This window comes from Seriola aureovittata, chromosome 12 (genome assembly GCF_021018895.1).
Source record: "Seriola aureovittata isolate HTS-2021-v1 ecotype China chromosome 12, ASM2101889v1, whole genome shotgun sequence".
NCBI lineage: Eukaryota > Metazoa > Chordata > Actinopteri > Carangiformes > Carangidae > Seriola > Seriola aureovittata.
Window position 1 is genome coordinate 27330882 of NC_079375.1, and position 23798 is coordinate 27354679.

Below are 23798 nucleotides of genomic sequence, written 5' to 3' on the forward strand. Positions count from 1 at the left end.
ATTCTTATATCACTGATTTCAATTCTGTCAAAATAGTAAATCCTTCAGTTCACACGGGGCTTTTACTCTGAAACCATCATCAGAGGAAGTGACGTACGGATGGCCGCGGTGTTTCCGCTGCTCAAACAGACTCAAACATCAGAAATAATTGATTACTGATTTGGATCGACGCTGACAGAAGGAGCTCGCGGAGCGGCAGCTGGGCTGAATGGCGGCGGCAGTTTCTGCGGTGAGTTCATTTATGACCTGTCAGTCTGCGCTCAGGGACGCATGCTAAGCTAATGCCAAGCTAATGCTAACCGGAGGAATCAGTGTTTACCGTTAAAGCACAAACACAGTCTGGAATCAATCAAACTGATAGATCGGGTCTAAAGGCGATCAGTTGTAACAGATCGATACACGCAGCAGAAGTGCAGGAGCTAAGCTAGGCTAACAGAAGAGACGGTCCTTTTATCTGGTGCTAAGCTAACTGACTGCCAGGAAGAACATAACCGTCTGCAGGCAGAACACCTGGACAGGTGGCGACATCTGATCGTTAGACTGATGACGTCATGGTCAACACACGGACTTCTGAAATCGATGAGATGAGCCTCACAGATGAGCGACGCGATGTCACAGACCAAGTGGTGGAAATGTATTTACTCAGCTACTGTAGTGAAGTACAAATCTGAAGTACTTCTACTTCACTGGAGTATTTTCTTATACTGCAGTTCATCAAAGGAAGTATAGTACTTGTACTGCAGTACATTTATTTTCCCACTGCTGGTCCTTCAGATCCAGATGTTTACAAACACATGAAGCTTGTTTATAAACAACATGATGTAAGCAGCTGTGATGATGGATGAAGTTTTAAATAAATTAAGATTATTTTGATTTTAATTGTAAAGTTTTCACTTTGACAAAGAAACAATCAAAGGACAGAGAAAATAACCAGCAGATTAATTAATGATAATTAATAGTGGTGTTAATCAAACAACAAGCATCAGTACAAACAGTTTGTTTATATTTGTGTCTCTATTCAAACATCTGAATACTAACAGTGATTAATCAATGAATCAATACAATAACTTCTCAGGAATCACAGGGTGTGTTTGTTTTGTTCTCCTGGTGTTAACAGGGAGGGCCGGCTCTCATCATGGAGAATGGACAGAGCACCACCACCAAGCTGGGCCTGCCGCCGCTCACCCCCAACCAGCAGGAGGCGCTGCAGAAGGTCTCACACACACACACACACACACACACACACACACCTGTCTGTCAGATGTTTCACAATAAAAGCCCTGCAGGCTCTAAGAATGTAAAGAAAGCATGACAGGATGTATGCTTTTATTGTGAAACACTAGCAGAAACATGAGATATCACTGAAGGTTTTATGAAAATCTGCTTTTAAAGTTTTACTGTGTGTGTGTGTGTCCTGTCTGCAGGCGAAGAAGTACGCCATGGAGCAGAGCATTAAAAGTGTTCTGGTCAAACAGACTCTGGCTCAGCAGCAGCAGCTCACTAGCCTCCAGGTAACAACACCACCTGCTGCTCAGGTAACTGTTGCTCAGGTGTTTGCTGTGATAATGACACGTCAGCTCTGATCGGTCTGAACAGTCTTCAGTCTGTGAGGAACGGCTGTGTCAGGTGCAACAGCTGTTACACCTTTTAAAAGCTGTGACAGGTGTGATGATTGTCCGTGACCCTCAGGTGTAATCTGTCTCTGTCTCAGATGGCGTCTCTGACGATGGGTCTAGGAGACGCTCTGTCTCCCCTGCAGTCAGTAAGTACTTCACTGTCTCACCTGCTTCTCACTTGAGACAGCTGATCATCAATCTCTCGTATCACCTCGGCAAACAGCTCTGATTGATCAGCTCTGATCAGCTCTGATTGATCAGCTCTCTCTCTCAGGTGGCGGCTCAGCGTCAGAGAGCTCTGGCAATCATGTGTCGAGTTTATGTCGGCTCCATCTACTATGAGCTGGGGGAGGACACCATCAGACAGGCCTTCGCTCCGTTTGGACCAATCAAGAGCATCGACATGTCCTGGGACTCTGTCACCATGAAACACAAGGTCAGACACACACACACACACACACACACACACACACACACACACACACACACACACACACACAGCTGAGTGCAAAGGTCAGATCCAGATTTAATCCACATGTGGGTCAGGACTAGGATGAGACTGGACCTGGATCAGTCACAAGGAAACTGGACCAGGACGTCCTGAACTTCCCTCAGTGTCTTACAGTAGAGGTCAGAGGTCAGATAAATGACTTCCTGTACTTTTCGTGTGCAGGTGAGGTGGATATGGAGTCATGTCAGGACCCGGACTCAGTGATCCAGACTCACAGGGACAGACGTTAACCCTCCGTGTTCCTCTGCAGGGTTTCGCCTTCGTAGAGTATGAGATGCCTGAGGCGGCTCAGCTGGCCCTGGAGCAGATGAACTCTGTCGTCTTAGGAGGCAGGAACATCAAAGTGAGTACTGGTCCTTAGGATCCAGACCAGTCCAGACCAGTGCAGACCAGTCCAGACCAGTGCAGATCATAACGGACCAGTTCAGACCATCACAGACCATCACAGACCACTGTGTAGACCAGTCAGTACCAGTCCAGACCAACACAAACCATCACGGACCAGTGCAGACCATCACAGACCAGTACAACCATCACAAACAACCACGGACCAGTACAGACCATCACAGACCAGTACAGACCATCACAAACCATCACGGACCAGTACAACCATCACAAACAATCACGGACCAGTACAGACCATCACAGACCATCACAAACCATCACGGACCAGTACAGACCATCACAAACCATCATGGACCAGTCCAGACCATCACAAACCATCACGGACCAGTGCAGACCATCACAGACCATCACAGACCAGTACAGACCATCACGGACCAGTACAGACCATCACGGACCAGTACAGACCATCACAGACCAGTACAGACCATCACGGACCAGTACAGACCATCACGGACCATCACAGACCAGTACAGACCATCACGGACCAGTACAGACCATCACGGACCAGTACAGACCACCACGGACCAGTACAGACCATCACGGACCATCACAGACCAGTACAGACCATCACGAACCAGTACAGACCATCACGGACCATCACAGACCAGTACAGACCATCACGGACCAGTACAGACCATCACGGACCATCACAGACCAGTACAGACCATCACAGACCAGTACAGACCATCACGGACCAGTACAGACCATCACAGACCAGTACAGACCTAGGCTGTGGACCAGTCTCTAGTGTCAGTCTGAGGTCTTTGACTTTGTCTCTGCTCCTCATCTCGCAGGTTGGGAGGCCCAGTAACATCGGCCAGGCTCAGCCTATTATCGACCAGCTGGCAGAGGAAGCTCGCGCCTTCAACAGGATCTACGTGGCGTCGGTTCACCCCGACCTCTCCGACGACGACATCAAGAGCGTCTTCGAGGCTTTTGGCAAGATCAAGTCCTGCATGTTGTCCCGAGAGCCCACCACCGGGAGACACAAGGGCTACGGCTTCATCGGTGAGGACACCTGAGGACATGTGACCACGTGGCGCCCCCTAGGAAATGTCAGTGAGGCCCTTCCTGTCGACACGGTTTAACTTACATGTATGAAACTCGCCAGGCACCTGTAAACCTGTTCTAACACACCAGACGTACAAAAAAGCCTCTTGCACCCATAGTCCAAACCTAACAGGAAGTCAGCCATTTTAAATTAAATCTGCAATTTTTTTTTTATTTGATGGTTACGTACTTTAACAAACTCCTCTTACAGAATCCATCAGTCTTTCATTGGAGGACCCGCACGTGGCGGCGCGGAGAATTTCAAAGAGTCACCATGAAAAATCAACTCACTCTAACTCCAGCACACATTGTCCAAACTGCTCCAAACTTTCTATGTGTGATCAGAATCCTGGCCACCTACACGCCAAAATTCAGTTAGAGTCATAGCGCCCCCTTGTGGTGATAGGAAATGTGATGTTTTACCATTTCATGTACTCTTCTTAGCAGGTTAACCACACCCACCTCAAACTGGGTCAGAAACACTTCAGACCATGTTGATGAATGAAACAGTGCAGGTGAATTGAGTGTTAAAAGGAGCAGGTAAAATCAAAGGTTACCTGACAGTGATGAGGACCACTGCGTCAGGGGGCGCCGCTGAGGCTGCAGTCTGTAGACCTGAATCTGATGGTCTTGTGTCTGCTGTCCTGGTCTCAGAGTACGAGAAGCCTCAGTCTGCTCAGGATGCCGTGGCCTCCATGAACCTGTTTGACCTGGGGGGTCAGTACCTGCGGGTGGGGAAGGCCGTGACTCCGCCGATGCCCCTCCTCACACCAACAACACCTGGAGGACTTCCAGCTGCTGCCGCCGTGGCTGCTGCTGCCGCTACCGCCAAAATCACTGCTCAGGTATGAAGCTCCACCCCCTGCCAGCTCTCCAAGTCAGAGAAACAAACAAACAAACAAACAGAAAATGACAGAGTGTTTTTTCTACAGTATCTGACATGTCTTATACTTTGTTCTGTCGTGCGTTCAGGAGGCCGTGGGAGCGTCGGTTCTTGGAGCTCTGGCCGGACCGGCGCTCCTCTCTCAGCAGCTGGGAGGACTTCCTCAGGCCGTCATGGCCGCCCAAGCTCCAGGTGTCATCACAGGTAGGAACGCCTACAACACTGCCCACATACATATAAACCCCACCCCATTTTAACGAGGATGACCTGCTGTCCAATCACATTAAAGGTCTCGTGTCTAAAGCATCAGTGTGCAGCCAGTCACAGTCTGAGCCTGTTCATATTTATCACAGCATGCCATCTCTTGGTTTATCCAGAAGCCCCTTCCACAGCGTCTTAGACACCTGTAGACTGTTACCTGCCCTCATTCACACCCCTGGACGCAGAGGACAGAGTCACTGATGTTCTGTTGCCAGACTTTCAAAAACAGTTTCAGAGGAAATCATTTCCTAACATGAAGCGTGTTGTTAGTGAATGTTTGACTCAGTTGTTGTGAAACGTTGATGTAGATGAAATAAACAGATGTGGATCAGGACAGATGTTTTGTTATGATGTGTTTAGTCTTTTTTGTTCCTCTGTGTTCAGTTCAATGATGAGACAAGGAAACGGCACGTGTGAACAAGTTAAAAAACTCTGAGAACTAGAAAATAATAAAGAAAAGAACTTGTGTGTTGAAAGATAAATATGACACGATGAAAACCTGTTCATACAAGATTTGAATCTTTAATAACTGAAGATAAAACTCATTGAGTTAAAACTTTTTTCTGTTAACGAGATACTTGTACAAACCAGATCAACACTTCTATCTGATAAACATTGCACAAAATCAGAGCTGATATCTTTCAGGACTCTGTAGGTTCTGATCCAGTTTCGAGGTCACCTCCAATAGTCAGACCAGTCCTGACTCCAGACAGGAAGTAGTTTGTCCCAGTTGTTGTTTGTGTTGCTTCGTCAGAAGCGTCTCCACTAATAGATTTTCTCTCTTATTGTCTTTTTTTCTCTCTCTCTGTTTTTTTCTCTTCTCTTCCCCCTCTCTCGACCCCCAACATTTGCACCGACAGTGACCTCTTAACCCCTCCCCTTTGCTGCACACTGACCAACCAAGTGAAGAGGACTGTTTCTAGCCCCTCCCTTTAAACATAGCCCCTCATTCCTGTTGGCCAGTGAGTCTCAGATCCTGTGTGACTTGTTGAGTTTCAGTCATGTTTAACAACACACCTGCACACATTCATCAGAAGTGGGGGGTGGGGGGTGTTCAGTCAGTGGGGTTGACAGATCTCCTTAACCTAAAGTCCAAAGCTTCCTGTTTCCTGAGATTATATCAGCACCAATCGTAAGTATTAGTTTCAAACTTGACTAGAGGAAGAATATTCAGCAGTTGAGAGCCACAGTCAGGATGCTTCACTCTGCACAGTGAGTGCACTTGTTAACAGCTACATGTTGGGTGGTGATGTACCGCAGGCGGGTGGAGTTTAATGGCTGCTTTTACTGCTGATACAAAACAGAAGTCAGTTTGAGCGTTTCAGTTTTAACTCCACCTTTGGTCATAGTAGGGCGCTACAGGTGTGGTAAACCATTGCACACAGAGTATATTCTAGTTGGTAGAAGAGGCTGGGGGTTGGTCCCAGACGTTGGAGAAGCTGACGTCCAGAAGGAGGTTCTTCTCCAGAAGCCTGGGGCGGCTCCTGCAGCCAGACCGCGGCCACCCGTCTGACCATCCTGTCCTTCCTGCTTCCTGTCTGTTTCAGGGGTGACCCCAGCTCGACCTGGCGTGCCTCAGGTGGGTCTGGTGAACCCGGTGCTGGCCACACCCCAGACACCGGTAGCCTCTTTTGGCTCTGAGGTGAAGAGGAAAGAGGAGGAGGAGGAGTGTCAGCAGGACGCGCAGCAGGATGGAGCCATGGAGCCACTCAGTGAACAGGAGCACATGAGCATCAGCGGCAGCAGCGCCAGGCACATGGTGATGAGGAAGCTGCTCCGTAAGCAAGAGGTACGGGTTCAAATCTTGCTCAGGAGCAGGACAGCCAGGAGAAGAGTTCACCTTTCTTGACTCAGGAACTTTTGATCTTCACTCGGGACTCATTGGTCTTGATATGGGACTTGTTGGTCTTGACTCGAAACTGGTTGGTCTTGGCATGTAACTGTTGATCTTGACTCTTCTTCTTTTTTTTTTTTTTAAGTATATTTTTGATAGTTTATTACCTTTATTTGAAAGTACAGTAGAGAGACAGGAAATGGGGAGACAGAGAGAGGGGGAATGACATGCGGGACTCGAACCGGGGCCAACTGCAGCGAGGACTGTAGCCTCTACACATGGAGCGCCTGCTTAGACCACTACGCCACACAACGCCCCGGACTTGTTGATCTTCACTCAAGACTTCCTGCTCTTGACATGGATCTGTTGATCTTGACTCGTGACTCGTTGATCTTGATATGAAACTCATTGGTTTTGACTCGGGACTTGTTGGTTTGACATGGAACCGTTGATCTTGACTCACGACTTGTTGATCTTGACTCGGCACTTGTTGATCTTGACTCTGGACTTGTTGATCTTGACTCGGGACTTGTTGGTCTTGACTTTGGATTTGTTAGTCTTGACGTGGAACTGTTGATCTTGACATGGAACTGTTGATCTTGACTTGGGACTTGTTGGTCTTGACGTGGGACTGTTGATCTTGACTTGGGACCAGTTGGTCTTGACGTGGGACTGTTGATCTTGACTTGGGACTTGTTAGTCTTGACATGGAACTGTTGATCTTGACTCGGGACTCGTAGGTCTTGACTCAGGACTTGTTGATCTTGACTCAGGACTCGTTGGTCTTGACTCGGGACTCTGTCTTTACATGGAACTGTTGATCTTGACTCAGGACATGTTGATCTTGACTTAGGACATGTTGATCTTGAATCTGGACTTGTTGGTCTTGATGTGGGACTGTTGATCTTGACTTGGGACTGTTGATTGACTCAGGACTTGTTGATCTTGTCTCGGGACTCGTTGGTCTTGACTCGGGACTCGTTGGTCTTGACATGGAACTGTTGATCTTGACTTGGGACTTGTTGATCTTGACTCGGGACTTGATCTTGACTCGTAGGTCTTGACATGGGACTTGTTGATCTTGACACGGGACTCGTTGGTCTTGATGTGGGACTGTTGATCTTGACTCGGGAGTTGTTGATTTTCACTCTGGACTTGTTGGTCTTGACTTGAGACCTGTTGGTCTTGATATGGGACTGTTGATTTTGACTCGAGACTTATCGGTCTTGACCCAGGACTTGTAGGTCTTGATGTGGAACTATTGATCTTGACTTGAGACTTGTTGATCTTGACTCACGACTTGTTGGTCTTGACTCATGACTTGTTGGTCTTGACTCACGACTTGTTGGTTTTGATGTGGGACTGTTGATCTTGATTCAGGACTTGTTGGTCTTGGCTCGGGACTTGTTGGTCTCGACTTGGGACTTCTTGGCTAGCAAATAGGGCGGGGGGGTACAACATAAAACTTGAAATGTTTTCCTTCCAGCACTGTCCTGCAGTCTGTTATGTGAATGGCGCCGGTGGCTCACCTGGTAGAGCACATACTATAAATGTTTAGTGCTCATTGCAGCAGCCCGGTTTCAAATCAGTCCCATGGCCCTTTGCTGCATGTCAACCCCCTCTCTCTCTTTAGTTGTCAGAATAACGGCAAAAAAATAATAAACCAAATGAAACATTTGAGAAGGAAAAAGAAGTAAACAAAGGAGAATGTAAAGGTACTTCAGTGAACAGGTAGTCTGAGGTTTGACTTCTGATAATAATGTAATTTTGTCGTAAACCGTACATACATATGGACCTCAGTAAAATGTTGTTCTAACACTTAATCTCCCCCATCAGTCAACTGTGATGGTCCTGAGGAACATGGTCGGTCCTGATGACATTGACGATGACCTGGAGGGGGAGGTCACTGAGGAGTGCGGGAAGTTCGGTCAGGTGAAGCGTGTCATCATCTACCAGGAGCGTCAGGGCGAGGAGGACGACGCAGAAGTCATTGTTAAGATCTTTGTAGAGTTTTCAGAGGCGGCCGAGATGAATCGAGCCATCCAGGCTCTCAACCACCGCTGGTTCGGAGGACGCAAGGTAGTGGCAGAGGTGTACGACCAAGAACGCTTCGAGAACAGCGACCTGTCGGCGTAGAACACAGATATACGCTCAGACACATATACAAACTCAGCGTAGAGTAGATGCCTCTTTATAACCTGTCAGTTTTTTATTGGTGTTTGTCCCTGGATGAACTTTTCTTCTTCTTCTGTTTATTTCTGTACGGATCTAAAGGACCATTCTGCTGTTCTTCATGTTTCAACTACAAATCTAATATTTTCCACTCCTGCTCATTGTTTTCCAGATCAACAAATTTCGGATGGATTCTTCCTGGCAACTGCTGGGTTAGCTTCATTTTAGAGCTGAATCCATCAGGTTATTGTGAATGTTCCCAGTTATTTTCCGTTCTCCAGGTTCTCAGACGTTCAGTTTTTATCCGTGTTCTGTGGCAGTAAACTGAACCTCTCTCGTTTTCTACTGTTGGTCATTTAAGGCACCTTGGACTGAGAATGAGTTTTTCTGACTTTATTGACAAAAAAAAGAGATAAATCTGTGGTGGAAAAAAATCCAGTTCAAACAGCTTTTGGTTAATAACTGAATTTTTCCACAGACCTGAGCAGGACAGAACCACATTTAAAATCTTGATGTCTGTGCTGCAGACACTCAGTTCAGATCAGCATTGTGTTGAAGTGATACAGAAATGTTACAGTCCCATCAGAACATCAGCGGCTGCTCAATCAGCTGTTTTGTGTTGAATGAACATTTAAAACACAATGTCAGCTGACATGTTGGGAACTGAAAGTGGGTCCAGATTAATGACCTGATCTTTAGGTCTGGTCTTGAAGAAAGTCCCGGTGTCAAACTCTAGTTCTAATGTCCCTGTGTTCACTGATGTTTGATCCGGTGACCAGACGGAGACACTGCAGCGACTCGATGATCGATTTCTCCTTTAAGTCATTTCTCAAACATTCTCCAACTCCAGTTTCCCTCTATGAATATTTCCGGCCTCTCAGTAACTGAGTCTGTTTGGGTTTCGGACTCTTGGTCAGACAGAAGAAGATGCTTATTTATTGTTTATAAAGCTGAATGATCGGTCAGTTAATCAATTAAAAGATCGATCATGGAAATAAGAGCTGGTTTTTAGCTTTCAACAGTAGAACTGGTTCTTAGTGGTTTCCCAGTGTGAGATACTGCCCTCAGTCCTGGCCTGACCTGGGACTGTTTGAAGACTCCTGTTGCTGCGTTCAGGGACACTCTGAGTTTTGTAAAATGATGAGCTGAGCTGAGATTTGAGCTGAGACATGAACCCAGCTGTGGTCAAGATGTTCAGATAGCAGAAACATCTGGATGTTTGTCCTCTGACTGATGTTCCTGAACACAACACACCATCACAACCCAAACTCAAACCAACTACAGTTTGTCCAGGTGGGTTTATGTTTTCCTGTTGAAGTCGATCAGATTCTGGTGTCGATTCATCAAACGTGGATTCTCCTCAGAAAGAAGGATCAACATGAAAGAGGTCGACGGTGTGTTCAGGTGTTCTTCAGGTGTTCTTCAGGTCTTTGAAGGTCAAACACCAAAATATGTGAATAAAACTTTTTATTTCTTTTTTTTTTACAACGGTGGGTTTTTTTCTGCTGTTTTGTTCATCTGAAGCTGCTGTTTGATTGGCTGACAGTTTTTAATACAAAATTCCATTTCATAATAAAAAAGAACGTAGAAAAAGCTTCTTAACAAAGAAGTTCTACCTGCTCTGCTTCTCTCTACCTCTGTGGTTCGATTGCCTTAAAAAAGGTCTTTCACCAAAACAACGTCATAGTTTCATGTTAAAAGCTCATGAGTGATACAATGTTTACATTTTTGAAAACATTATGTTTTAAGAAATCATCACAAACATAAAACTAGATTCAGTCTTTGGTGTCTTTTTACTCCTCCATCACCAAACTCATGAACAGGAGCTTCTGTTTGTTTTGGTTTCAGCAGGGTCATGTGACACATCTTCTCTGATGTGTAAGCTGGTTTGGCCTCAGAGGAAACGTAACTTCCGACAACTTCCGCTTCATTTTTCAGCTATTATTTATCTATCTGCAGCAGATAAACGCGCTGAAGTCTCATTCGACCCTGCCCGCCTGACACACGGAATAATAATAACAATGATAATAACAATTGCAATCATGTATAAATGTACATACAGTCTTTGCTTTGATAGCCGAGTCTTTTATTCTGAAGGCTGAGACCTGCCCGCTTTCGTCGGTTACCGGGACGTCACGGCTCATGGCTGTGTACGGTGGCTCGGTGGTGTCAGTTTGCGCCGCTCCGCCGCTCGTGCTGACGATGGGAGACGTTTTCTGCGAAGAGCTCGAGGATTTAGTTCATTTCTCAGTACACGACTTGCCGGCAAGGGGCTATGTCGTCATGGAGGAGATCCGACGTCAGGGGAAACTCTGTGACGTCACGCTCAAGGTAAGAAACGACGACGCTCGAGGCTGAAGTTAGCTTGCCAGCTAATAGCTAGCAACCCGTCAGGAGGAAGTTAGCTGCGGCACAGCTAACGGGGCTAACAACATACTAACATTGGCTTTAATGTTATTATGATGATGACCGTCCCGTTTACACGGGCTTATGACGTCACAGGCCGTTAGTATCGGCTCGGGCAGGAAAGGTAACTACTAATCCTTGACCTGCTGCCGCTGCCGGTGACCCTGCAGCAAGGCAGCAGGCAGACTGATACACAGTCCTGATACACAATCCTGACTTGATCCACAGACTTGATCCACAGACTTGACCTGATCCACAGACCTGCTCCACAGTTCTGATCCATGACCTGATCCAGTCTTGATCCACAGACCTGTTCCTCAGTTCTGATCCACGACCTGATCCAGTCTTGATCCACAGTCCTGATCCACAGACTTGACCTGATCCAGTCTTGATCCACAGACCTGTTCCTCAGTTCTGATCCACGACCTGATCCAGTCTTGATCCACAGTCCTGATCCACAGACTTGACCTGATCCACAGACCTGCTCCACAGTTCTGATCCATGACCTGATCCAGTCTTGATCCACAGACCTGTTCCTCAGTTCTGATCCACGACCTGATCCAGTCTTGATCCACAGTCTTGATCCACAGACTTGACCTGATCCACAGACCTGCTCCACAGTTCTGAGCCACAGTTCTGATCCATGACCTCATCCAGTCTTGATCCACAGTCCTGATCCACAGTCCTGACCCACAGTCTTGATCCAAAGTCTTGATCCACAGACCTGTTCCACAGTTCTGATCCAGTCTTGATCCACGGTCTTGATCCACAGACTTTTTCCACAGTTCTGATCCATGACCTGATCCAGTCTTGATCCACAGTCCTGATCCACAGTTCTGATCCATGACCTGATCCAGTCTTGATCCACAGTCCTGATCCACAGTTCTGATCCACAGTTCTGATCCATGACCTCATCCAGTCTTGATCCACAGTCTTGATCCACAGACCTCCAGTAGTTGAAGTTAATATGAAGCTTTTATCTGAGTGACTCATCAGGTCTGTTGTTGTTGTTGTTGTTGTTGTTGTTGTTGTTGTTGTTGCTGCTGCTGCTGCTGCTGCTGCTGCTGCTGCTGCTGCTGCTGCTGCAGCACAGGAAGATGAAGTTCAGAATAAAATCTGAATCTGGATCCCTCCATGATCACACCATGAGATCTGAAGCTGCTTCGTTATAACATGTGACCTCAAGGTGATGACCTCAGAGCTGCTACAGCTGATCCTCTTAAAGTGTCAGGATTAAAGCTGCTCAATCTGAGGAAATACAATTTGCAACACAGTGAACACACCTCTGCACAGGTGAGAGCTCTGTACAGGTGACATCACTCCAGGTGACATCACTGTTAACATGTCGTCCTCTCTGCAGGTCGGGGATCATAAATTCAGCGCTCACCGGATCATCTTGGCGGCCTCCATCCCATACTTTCACGCCATGTTCACCAACGACATGGTGGAGTGTAAACAGGACGAGATCCTGATGCAGGGCATGGACCCCAGGTAAGACCTGCACAGGTACCCACACACCAACCACAGACCAACAGTCTTAGACCAGTACAGATAACCACTTCCAAGTCTGACACTTGAGGCCTGTACTACGAAACAAGTTCAACAAACCGTCAGGACTGTCAGTGTTGACGGTCCTGATAACCTGAAATACGAAGCTGGTTATCACCTGGCTCAGTTAACTCTGGTTTACCTGTCCAGGTACGAGCATGTTCATGTGAAAGAGGTGAAGTTTTTAATTATTAGCAACATCGTCTGAACCATGGTTCTTAATATGAGAAGAAACACTGACGAAGTAAATCCAGTAATAACCACATCCAACAGTGACATTCAACAAGGTGAAATGTACCAATATGATCACATGACTGGAACAAAAAAATATGATTTCCATGTCTAAATATAATTTCTGTTAAAGTCAGACTAAAGATATATTGTAAATAAGAGCAAGAATTATCATCATGTTGATGATGAACAAACTGTTATGAACATGTGAAGCAGTTAAAGTTCATGTCAGACTATTTCTGCTGCAGAGAGGAGAGGAAGAGGAGAGGAAGGGGGGAGGAAGGGGGGAGGAAGAGGGGAGGAAGAGGGGAGGAGAGGAAGAGGAGAGGAAGAGAGGAGGAAGAGGAGAGGAAGAGGAGAGGAGAGGAAGAAGAGAGGAAGAATTATCATCATGTTGATGAAGAGGAAAAGGAGAAAAGAGGAGAAAAAGAAAAGAGAGGAAGAGGAGGAGTTGTTGAAATGTTCATTCTAATGATGAAATAATTAACAGTGAGACTAATTGTTCTAATCAAAGACATCAGAGGTTCAGGTTTCTCTCCAGTCGTGTCACAGTCTCCTCATGTTGTTCTGAGCTCAGTGATGAAGAGGAGAGTAAAAGCTTCATCACTGGCAGGAATCCTCCATTAAAGAATGTGTGTTCAGGTCAGATGAAGCTCTGACAGTCATTAGATTTTATTTAGTGATAAACTGTGAATTCTGCAGAAGCTTTGGTTTAAAACCAGAGACACATGGAAACTGTTCCACTGATCTATATCTTATATCTACTGATCGCTACTATTGATCACTTTATTGTGAACTCTTTTGTCCCTGTCAGGATCCTGTAGGAATGGTGACTCTGTTTTTCCAGTGATCTGATTGGTCAGTAGTGTGGCTGTTTTGATCTGATCCTCTAAGTTAGGATATAGGCATCAGTTACCATGGTGATTTACCCCGTTAATAAGTGAACCCCCGTCGTAGGACTGAAAACCCAGAGTTAAACCTGAAGTTACCTCGATAACCTCAGATCCTGCTTCGTAGTACAGGTCTCAGTCTGACACCAGTATGACCAGTCCCTCTCTCCCTGCAGTGCTCTGGAGGCTCTGATAAACTTTGCATACAGCGGCCATGTTGCGATCGACCAGCAGAACGTCCAGTCTCTTCTGATTGGCTCGAGTTTCCTGCAGCTGCAGAACGTTAAAGACGCCTGCTGCTCCTTCCTCCAGGAGAGGTCAGTCACTCCAATACACTCGGGTGGAGGTCTAACAGAATCATCTGTAGTAGGAGGAGTGTGTCCTATTGTCACTTCAGCTCTGACAAAACAACAAGGTCCATTTAGTAGCTGCTCTGGAGCTAAATTGTTTTAATTCTCTGTCTGTGTCCGGGTCTGTGGGCTTCAGGTTACATCCCAAGAACTGTCTGGGCGTGCGTCAGTTTGCAGAGACCATGATGTGCACGACTCTGTACGACTCGGCCAGCAGCTTCCTCCACCAGCACTTTGTGGAGGTCTCTCTGTCAGAGGAGTTCCTGGGTCTGAGGACGGAGGAGGTGCTGGAGCTGGTGGGCTGTGACGAGCTCAACGTGAAAGCAGAGGAACAGGTGAGCTGCTCTGCCCGTCGGCACGGTAACTGATGGTGGATGACGGAGCGACTCCTGCTACAGGAGGATCTGTCATCCTTCTCATCTTCCTCTCCTTGGCTCATGTGTCCGTCCCTCTGTCCGCTGGGACGTCCCCATGTTCAGGATTCTCTCTGTTCTTTGTGTTTCTGTCGAGTTTGTTGTTTTCAACGTTCATCTGAAGCAGGTGAGAAACTCAAGAAACGTCTCATCTCGCTGCAGGACAGGAAGTGGACTCATTTAATTTATTAATATTTCTTATTTATTAACAACTATTATAATTATTATTACTAATGAGCTACTGGACACATGAATTTTCCCTATGGGGTAAATTAACCATCCGTCCGTCCATCCATCAATCACAGCTTCATTTTAGGACTCAGTTTAGTTAAAGCGGTTCACAGCGGTTTACAGCGGTTTACAGCGGTTTACAGCGGTTCACAGCGGTTTACAGCGGTTTACAGTGGTTTACAGCGGTTTACAGCGGTCCACAGCGATTTACAGCGGTTTACAGCGGTTTACAGCGGTCCACAGCGGTTCACAGCGGTTTACAGCGGTTTACAGCGGTTCACAGCGGTTTACAGCGGTTTACAGCGATTTACAGCGGTTCACAGCGATTCACAGCGGTTCACAGCGGTTCACAGCGGTTCACAGCGGTTTACAGCGGTTCACAGCGGTTTACAGCGGTTCACAGCAGTTCACAGCGGTTTACAGCGGTTCACAGCGGTTTACAGCGGTTTACAGCGGTTCACAGCGGTTCACAGCGGTTTACAGCGGTTTACAGCGGTTCACAGCGGTTCACAGCGGTTTACAGCGGTTTACAGCGGTTCACAGCGGTTCACAGCGGTTTACAGCGGTTTACAGCGGTTCACAGCGGTTTACAGCGGTTCACAGCGGTTTACAGCGGTTTACAGCGGTTCACAGCGGTTCACAGCGGTTCACAGCGGTTTACAGCGGTTCACAGCGGTTCACAGCGGTTTACAGCGGTTCACAGCGGTTCACAGCGGTTTACAGCGGTTCACAGCGGTTTACAGCGGTTCACAGCGGTTTACAGCGGTTCACAGCGGTTCACAGCGGTTTACAGCGGTTCACAGCGGTTCACAGCGGTTTACAGCGGTTCACAGCGGTTTACAGCGGTTCACAGCGGTTTACAGCGGTTCACAGCGGTTCACAGCGGTTTACAGCGGTTCACAGCGGTTCACAGCAGTTTACAGCAGTTTAGAGTTTCCAGTTTTCCACAGTCTGTCTGCTGTTGACTCGTTTCACCCTCATTTCACTGACTTGTTTTCTGACCATTGAACCTGAACAAGTGACAAATAAAACTCTGACCTGCAACATCACTGACACCTGAGACATGAAATACTATGACATCATTATATATTATTAAAAAGTACAATAATAATAAATTATTAAAACAAAGTAGAATTATAAAATAATATATTATTAAAACTTACATTACAATAATATTGTTGTTGAACAGTTACTCTTTCAGTGATCACACAGTCATGCTGATTCTCTCTGACCAATCAGCAGCCTGCAGTGTTTTCACCCCAGCTAGGTGGAGGTGAGACCACAACCAGAAGCAGGTACCAGGTTCTATGTGTGGACCAATGAAAATCAGAGCAGAGCTGGACAGGAGTAGAGTGGGCGTGTCCAGCAGAGGGCGCTCACAGGATCATTGTTATTATTGAGAAACTTCAGGATCCTGAACATGTTGATGTTCGTGTCAGAGGATCATCAGTCAGCAGGGTTCATCCTCTGGGCACCTTGAATGTGTGAACCTCGGTTCATCACAGTCCAGCAGGTGTTCACTGATTTCACACTGCTACCTGCTCTGTGTACCTGTGCAGGTGTTTGAGGCTGTGCTGGCCTGGGTTCATCATGACCGGGACCAGAGGGAGTCCCTGCTGCCGGAGCTGCTGTCCAAGATCAGACTTCCTCTGTGTCGACCACAGTTCCTGTCAGACCGAGTCCAGCAGGACGAGCTGGTTCGCTGCTGCCACAAGTGCAGGTGAGTCTGTCCTCATGTTGTCTTCACGTGTCCTCATGTGTCTTTATCTGTCTTCACGTATCCTCATGTTTCCTCATGTGTCTTCACGTGTCCTCGTGTGTCCTCATGTGTCCTCATGTGTCCTCGTGTATCCTCATGTGACCTCGTGTGACCTCATGTGTCCTCATGTGCCCTCATGTGTCCTCGTGTGTCCTCATGTGACCTCGTGTGACCTCATGTGCCCTCGTGTGTCCTCGTGTGTCCTCGTGTGTCCTCGTGTGTCCTCGTGTGTCCTCGTGTGTCCTCGTGTGTCCTCACGTGTCCTCATGTGTCTTCACGTGTCCTCATGTGTCTTCATGTGTCCTCATGTGTCTTTATCTGTCTTCACGTGCCCTCATGTGTCCTCATGTGTCTTCATGTGACCTCATGTGTCCTCATGTGTCCTCGTGTGTCCTCGTGTGTCCTCGTGTGTCTTCGTGTGTCCTCATGTGTCTTCACGTGTCCTCATGTTGTCTTCATGTGTCCTCATGTGTCTTTATCTGTCTTCATGTGCCCTCATGTGTCCTCATGTGACCTCGTGTCCTCGTGTGTCCTCATGTGCCCTCGTGTGTCCTCGTGTGTCCTCGTGTGTCTTCGTGTGTCCTTGTGTGTCCTCGTGTGTCCTCGTGTGTCCTCGTGTGTCTTCGTGTGTCCTCGTGTGTCCTCATGTGTCCTCGTGTGTCCTCATGTGCCCTCGTGTGTCCTCGTGTGTCTTCGTGTGTCCTCATGTGTCCTCATGTGTCCTCGTGTGTCCTCATGTGTCCTCGTGTGTCCTCATGTGACCTCATGTGTCCTCGTGTGTCCTCGTGTGTCCTCGTGTGTCCTCGTGTGTCCTCATGTGACCTCGTGTCCTCGTGTGTCCTCATGTGTCTTCACGTGTCCTCATGTTGTCCTCGTGTGTCCTCATGTGACCTCATGTGTCCTCATGTGTCCTCATGTGGCCTCGTGTGTCCTCATGTGTCCTCATGTGACCTCGTGTCCTCGTGTGTCCTCGTGTGTCCTCATGTGTCTTCGTGTGTCCTCATGTGTCTTTATCTGTCTTCACGTGCCCTCATGTGTCCTCGTGTGTCCTCATGTGACCTCATGTGTCCTCATGTGTCCTCATGTGTCCTCATGTGTCCTCATGTGTCCTCATGTGACCTCATGTGTCCTCGTGTGTCCTCATGTGCCCTCATGTGTCCTCATGTGTCCTCATGTGTCCTCGTGTGTCCTCATGTGTCCTCGTGTGTCCTCGTGTGTCCTCGTGTGTCCTCATGTGACCTCATGTGTCCTCATGTGTCTTCACGTGTCCTCATGTGTCTTCACGTGTCCTCATGTGTCTTCATGTGTCCTCATGTGTCTTTATCTGTCTTCACGTGCCCTCATGTGTCCTCATGTGTCCTCATGTGGCCTCGTGTGTCCTCATGTGTCTTCACGTGTCCTCATGTTGTCTTCATGTGTCCTCATGTGTCTTTATCTGTCTTCACGTGCCCTCATGTGTCCTCATGTGACCTCATGTGTCCTCGTGTGTCCTCATGTGCCCTCATGTGTCCTCATGTGACCTCATGTGTCCTCATGTGCCCTCGTGTGTCCTCGTGTGACCTTGTGTGTCTTCACGTGCCCTCATGTGTCCTCATGTGTCTTCGTGTGTCCTCGTGTGTCCTCGTGTGTCCTCGTGTGTCCTCATGTGTCCTCGTGTGTCCTCATGTGCCCTCGTGTGTCCTCGTGTGTCTTCGTGTGTCCTTGTGTGTCCTCGTGTGTCCTCGTGTGTCTTCGTGTGTCCTCATGTGTCTTCACGTGTCCTCATGTTGTCTTCATGTGTCCTCATGTGTCTTTATCTGTCTTCACGTGCCCTCATGTGTCCTCATGTGTCCTCATGTGTCCTCGTGTGTCCTCATGTGCCCTCATGTGTCCTCGTGTGTCCTCATGTGACCTCGTGTGACCTCATGTGCCCTCGTGTGTCCTCGTGTGTCCTCGTGTGTCCTCGTGTGTCCTCGTGTGTCTTCACGTGTCCTCATGTGTCTTCACGTGTCCTCATGTGTCTTCATGTGTCCTCATGTGTCTTTATCTGTCTTCACGTGCCCTCATGTGTCCTCATGTGTCCTCATGTGGCCTCGTGTGTCCTCATGTGTCTTCACGTGTCCTCATGTTGTCTTCATGTGTCCTCATGTGTCTTTATCTGTCTTCACGTGCCCTCATGTGTCCTCATGTGACCTCATGTGTCCTCGTGTGTCCTCATGTGCCCTCATGTGTCCTCATGTGACCTCATGTGTCCTCATGTGCCCTCGTGTGTCCTCGTGTGACCTTGTGTGTCTTCACGTGCCCTCATGTGTCCTCATGTGTCTTCGTGTGTCCTCGTGTGTCCTCGTGTGTCCTCGTGTGTCCTCATGTGTCCTCGTGTGTCCTCATGTGCCCTCGTGTGTCCTCGTGTGTCTTCGTGTGTCCTTGTGTGTCCTCGTGTGTCCTCGTGTGTCTTCGTGTGTCCTCATGTGTCTTCACGTGTCCTCATGTTGTCTTCATGTGTCCTCATGTGTCTTTATCTGTCTTCACGTGCCCTCATGTGTCCTCATGTGACCTCATGTGTCCTCGTGTGTCCTCATGTGCCCTCGTGTGTCCTCGTGTGTCCTCGTGTGTCTTCGTGTGTCTTCGTGTGTCCTTGTGTGTCCTCGTGTGTCCTCGTGTGTCCTCGTGTGTCCTCATGTGTCTTCACGTGTCCTCATGTGTCTTCACGTGTCCTCATGTGTCTTCATGTGTCCTCATGTGTCTTTATCTGTCTTCACGTGCCCTCATGTGTCCTCATGTGACCTCATGTGTCCTCGTGTGTCCTCGTGTGTCCTCGTGTGTCCTCGTGTGCCCTCGTGTGTCCTCGTGTGTCCTCGTGTGTCCTCGTGTGTCCTCGTGTGTCCTCGTGTGCCCTCGTGTGTCCTCATGTGACCTCATGTGTCCTCGTGTGTCCTCGTGTGCCCTCGTGTGTCCTCGTGTGTCCTCGTGTGTCTTCGTGTGTCCTTGTGTGTCTTCATGTGTCCTCATGTATTTTCATGTTGAAGTTGTGAGACTCTCTTGTTTCCTGTCAGAGATCTCGTGGATGAAGCCAAAGATTTCCACCTGATGCCAGAGCGGCGTCCGCACCTGCCCACTTTTAAGACCAGACAGAGGTGCTGCACGTCCATCACAGGTCTCATCTACGCTGTGGGAGGGCTCAACAGCTCAGGTACACCGCTCACCTGTCGGTGTCGTCCTCTCTCATCTGTGCTCAGGGTGATCAGCTGATGGTGTGTTTTCTCCTCCAGGTGACTCATTAAACGTAGTCGAAGTTTTCGATCCGATCGGGAACTTCTGGGAGCGCTGTCAGCCAATGAGGACGGCTCGCAGCAGAGTGGGCGTGGCCGTCATTAACGGGCTGCTGTACGCCATCGGTGGATATGATGGCCAATCACGGCTGAGCACGGTGGAGGTTTACAACCCAGAGACAGACAGCTGGACACGGGTGTCAAGCATGAACAGCCAGCGCAGGTGTGATCAATACTTATCAATAGTGATCAGTACTGATGCACTGGTCCTGAAAAGTAATAAAACATGCTGTCGTCAACAGCGCCATGGGAACGGTCGTGATTGACGGACATATCTACGTGTGCGGCGGCTACGACGGGAAGTCATCTCTGAACTCAGTGGAGTGTTACTCTCCAGAGACCGACAGGTGATCAAACATCAGTGATCCGGATCAGCCCAGGACCAGGTCTCTGTGTCAGTACATGACTTACCTGTGTTACTGCCCCCTCACCTGGGGCGGCATCAGGTGTGACGAGTCGCTGCTCGTTACCAGAGCAAACGAGTGAACATGATGTAAACAATGAGGTTGACTCATCGTGGTGTCATTAGGGTGTGAGTGGTTAAAGACCTTAAGAGGGAGGTACTTAAGGTTGTTGCACAGAATCTCTTAAAATGTTTCCTTAGTTAAGGGAAAACCTCAAGGCATTTACATCATCATTTACATCTAAAGTTTCCATGGAGACCATTTGTTTGCTGGCATTAGCACCTGTGATATTAAGACATTTTTAATAAATTTAAGTAGAGAGTAAAAAAAATCCTTAAAAATGTCCAAACAATCATGAAAACAGTCTTTTAATTAAGACCTAAAAAACTTAATAATCCCTTAAAGATGTTAAAGAGAGAAGACGTGTTGTTGTTTACCTGTTTACTTGTTGACGATATTGATCTTCTACCTGCTGCTGGTGTCCAGGTGGACGGTGGTGACGGAGATGAGCGCCAGTCGCAGCGCTGCAGGTGTGACGGTGTTTGACGGACGCATCTTTGTCTCAGGCGGCCATGACGGTTTACAGATCTTCAACACGGTCAGTGTCATCATCACACACACACCACTGATCAATACAACTGATCAGTACAATCAGGTGACAGGCAGGAAACAATATTTGTATTATCGATATATATAAATATTTCTTATTAATATTTTATAGAATCCACATCAAACTGAATTTTGTCTGCCCCCCCACCCCCACCAGGTGGAGTACTACAACCACCACACCAACCGGTGGCACCAGGCGGCGGCGATGCTAAACAAGCGTTGTCGTCACGGGGCAGCGTCTCTGGGCAGTCACATGTACGTGGCGGGGGGGTACGACGGCTCGGGGTTCCTGAGCGGCGCAGAGGTGTTCAGCTCGGGCTCGGGGCAGTGGAGCCTCCTGGTGCCGATGAACACGCGGCGCAGCCGGGTGTCTCTGGTGTCCACGTCGGGGCGTCTGTACGCCGTGGGCGGGTACGATGGACAGTCCAACCTCAGCTCGGTGGAGATGTACAATCCCGACACCAACCGCTGGATCTTCATGGCCCCCATGGTCTGCCACGAGGGGGGGGTCGGGGTCGGCTGCATCCCCCTGCAGCCCGCCTAAAGTGGCCCTTTGGAGGCTAGGCATCGACGTGTTACTGCTGGCTGCAGGTGGGGAGGAGGTGGGGGCGGCGCCCTCCGGTGGCGTTCACTGAGCTTCATTGGTACGACGGCTGGGCTCAGATCTGCACACTGACGCCAGGCCTGTGGGATTATGGGTAAAACTGTAGAGCTAGGCCGCACAGGCTAGCTGCTAGCATTGTGCTATTAGCGCATTTGTGGACCAAGTAACTATAAATATTGATTTTATACTTGTTTGAAAGAAAGCTGCTGATTGAGACAGGATGACCACTCTGATCGGTTTTCTGGGACCACGTTCACTGGACTGTTATTACTAATCTGTAATCAAAGAGAGTGATTGACAGCTGCAGACACGTGAAAAAGAAAAAAAAATTATATCTTTATTAAAGTTTGAATTCTCCTCGGGGGGGGGGGGTCCGGGTCCCCTCCTCCTCCAGAATAAAGCACCAGAGAAACAGAGTCTGCAGAACTTCATAGAGAATCCTCCTGGTTTTACGTTTCCTTCAGTATCACAGTAAAACAGGGACAGGAGCTGATCACAGCTGATCACAGCTGATCACAGCTGATCACAGATGATTTGTTATTTAAAACAGATGAGCTTGTTCTGCTTTATCTGTGTGTTTGTTGGTGTCATGTTTCCAGAATGACTGATGTTAAAATCAGAAATCAGTGTGAACGGAGCTTCAGACAGATGATTATTTATTTCATAGTTTCTTAAAAAAAAAAAAAGATTTAATATTGAACAGTTTGAAGCTTCATGAGTCGTCAGTTAAAACTCATAAATGAATCCTGGACATGTTGTGTCGTGTTTCTGAAGCTGAGACTGGAGAGATCCACGTCAATAAGTCAGTTTCATGTTGTAATGTTAATACATTTTAATAAATGATGATAAAAGTGAGAGAAATTGTCATCAAACCTTTTTAATCAATTGTAAAACATTTTATTAACGTTGACTCAATTAGCTTTATATATAAAACTGTGGTCAGTCATTATCAGGTGTTAGCTTCACCTTAGGTCAACAGGGTTTTTACTGTGAAAATCACAGGCCAGGTTTCCATGTCCTTTTTTGGGCTAGCTTAGGTATACTAGAGGTTAGCCTAGCATTGCTAATAGTTATGTCAATTACATATTCACTAGGCTGCCGAGGCTGGTCGAATGCCTAGCATAGCTTTGCGTGGCTAATGGCGCAAAGCTCTCGTTCCCCGGCTCGTCATTGGCCAGATCATTGGTCTTAAATTTGTCCTTCACCCTGCACCATAACTTTCAGTTGGATTTCATGGTTTTCCTGAGGGTCAGTTGTCATGGAGACAGTTCTTATTATTTGAGTAGCTCCATCTGCTGATGAAAGCCATGAGATGCAGCTGAAAGCTTTTAACAAGTTTTATATATGAATTCAATGAAAATGAATGTGATGAATTTATAATAAAAGTAAACAGTTGAAGTTGATACATGAACGTTTTAGTGACTATGTGACATTGAAGCACTGATTATATTCATCTGGTCTCTCCAGCCTCCTCAGTCATCATCAGTCATCTGTAGTTTTATTTTTATTGATTAATTTATGATTTTTTTTATCTGTTTTCCTTCCTGAGACATTTGTGGATCATTAAAGAGGAATTTTCAGATCAATTTGTCTGATCGTGTTTTTTGAGAGGCTCACCCAGATCTGAGTCAGCTCTGTGTATTCCAGCTAGACAGAGGTGTTTGAACCAGCTCATTAAGAGACTCTTTGATCTCTGTGATGTTTACAAACATAGCCCCACACACACACACACACACACACACACACACACACACACACAGGCAAAAGGTGTTTACAAGTCAGTGCTCATAGAGAGAGATTACAGTTCAGACTGGACAGTACATCAGTAAATACAGCAGCAGACATATTGAATTTACTTTGAGCTTTGAGCTACAACCTTCATAGTAGCTCTCCCATAGACTCCAATACAAATTCAGAAGCTGATAGCAAACAGGTCTCAGGTCTCAGCAGGTGCTACTAACACAGTGTCCACGCAAAAATGGACAAAGCTGATTCTTATTAGCTAATTGGACTCATTAACTCTTACCCCTTTTACTCTCAAGTAGGAGAGCATGTATGAGGCAAATCAGCACTGTGTATGTGTGTGTGCTTGTATGTGCATGATATAGTGGTATGGATTAATTTCAGATCAACTTCTGTTAGGTCATGTACATGTGTGTATACATGTACATGTGTGTACATGTCTTGCTGTGGTTGTGGGGACACATTTGTGTTTGAAACCATCAGTGTTAGGTTATTTTGTTCAGTCGTGACAGCTTCAAAAGGCTTTGACTCTTCAGACGTCACAATGTTTAAATGAGATTTAAACGTTTT

At 47.3% G+C, this 23798-nt stretch overlaps 2 protein-coding genes across 2 annotated transcripts; both read left to right on the forward strand.

The window, feature by feature from the left end:
• The first annotated feature begins 74 nt into the window (after positions 1–74).
• On the forward strand, positions 75–10351 carry puf60a (poly-U binding splicing factor a). Its single transcript, XM_056391513.1, has 11 exons — positions 75–229; positions 1118–1213; positions 1425–1511; positions 1712–1762; positions 1891–2052; positions 2378–2470; positions 3327–3540; positions 4237–4427; positions 4555–4669; positions 6274–6515; positions 8397–10351. The coding sequence occupies exons 1-11, from the start codon at positions 209–211 to the stop codon at positions 8694–8696; spliced, it is 1572 nt and encodes a 523-aa protein (XP_056247488.1). The 5' UTR covers positions 75–208; the 3' UTR covers positions 8697–10351.
• A 466-nt stretch (positions 10352–10817) lies between these two features.
• klhl18 (kelch-like family member 18) lies at positions 10818–23071 on the forward strand. The gene is made up of 10 exons (XM_056391502.1): positions 10818–11063; positions 12499–12629; positions 13984–14124; positions 14294–14492; positions 16361–16521; positions 19593–19729; positions 19809–20031; positions 20111–20215; positions 20759–20870; positions 21039–23071. The coding sequence occupies exons 1-10, from the start codon at positions 10875–10877 to the stop codon at positions 21423–21425; spliced, it is 1785 nt and encodes a 594-aa protein (XP_056247477.1). The 5' UTR covers positions 10818–10874; the 3' UTR covers positions 21426–23071.
• The last annotated feature ends 727 nt before the right edge of the window (positions 23072–23798 follow it).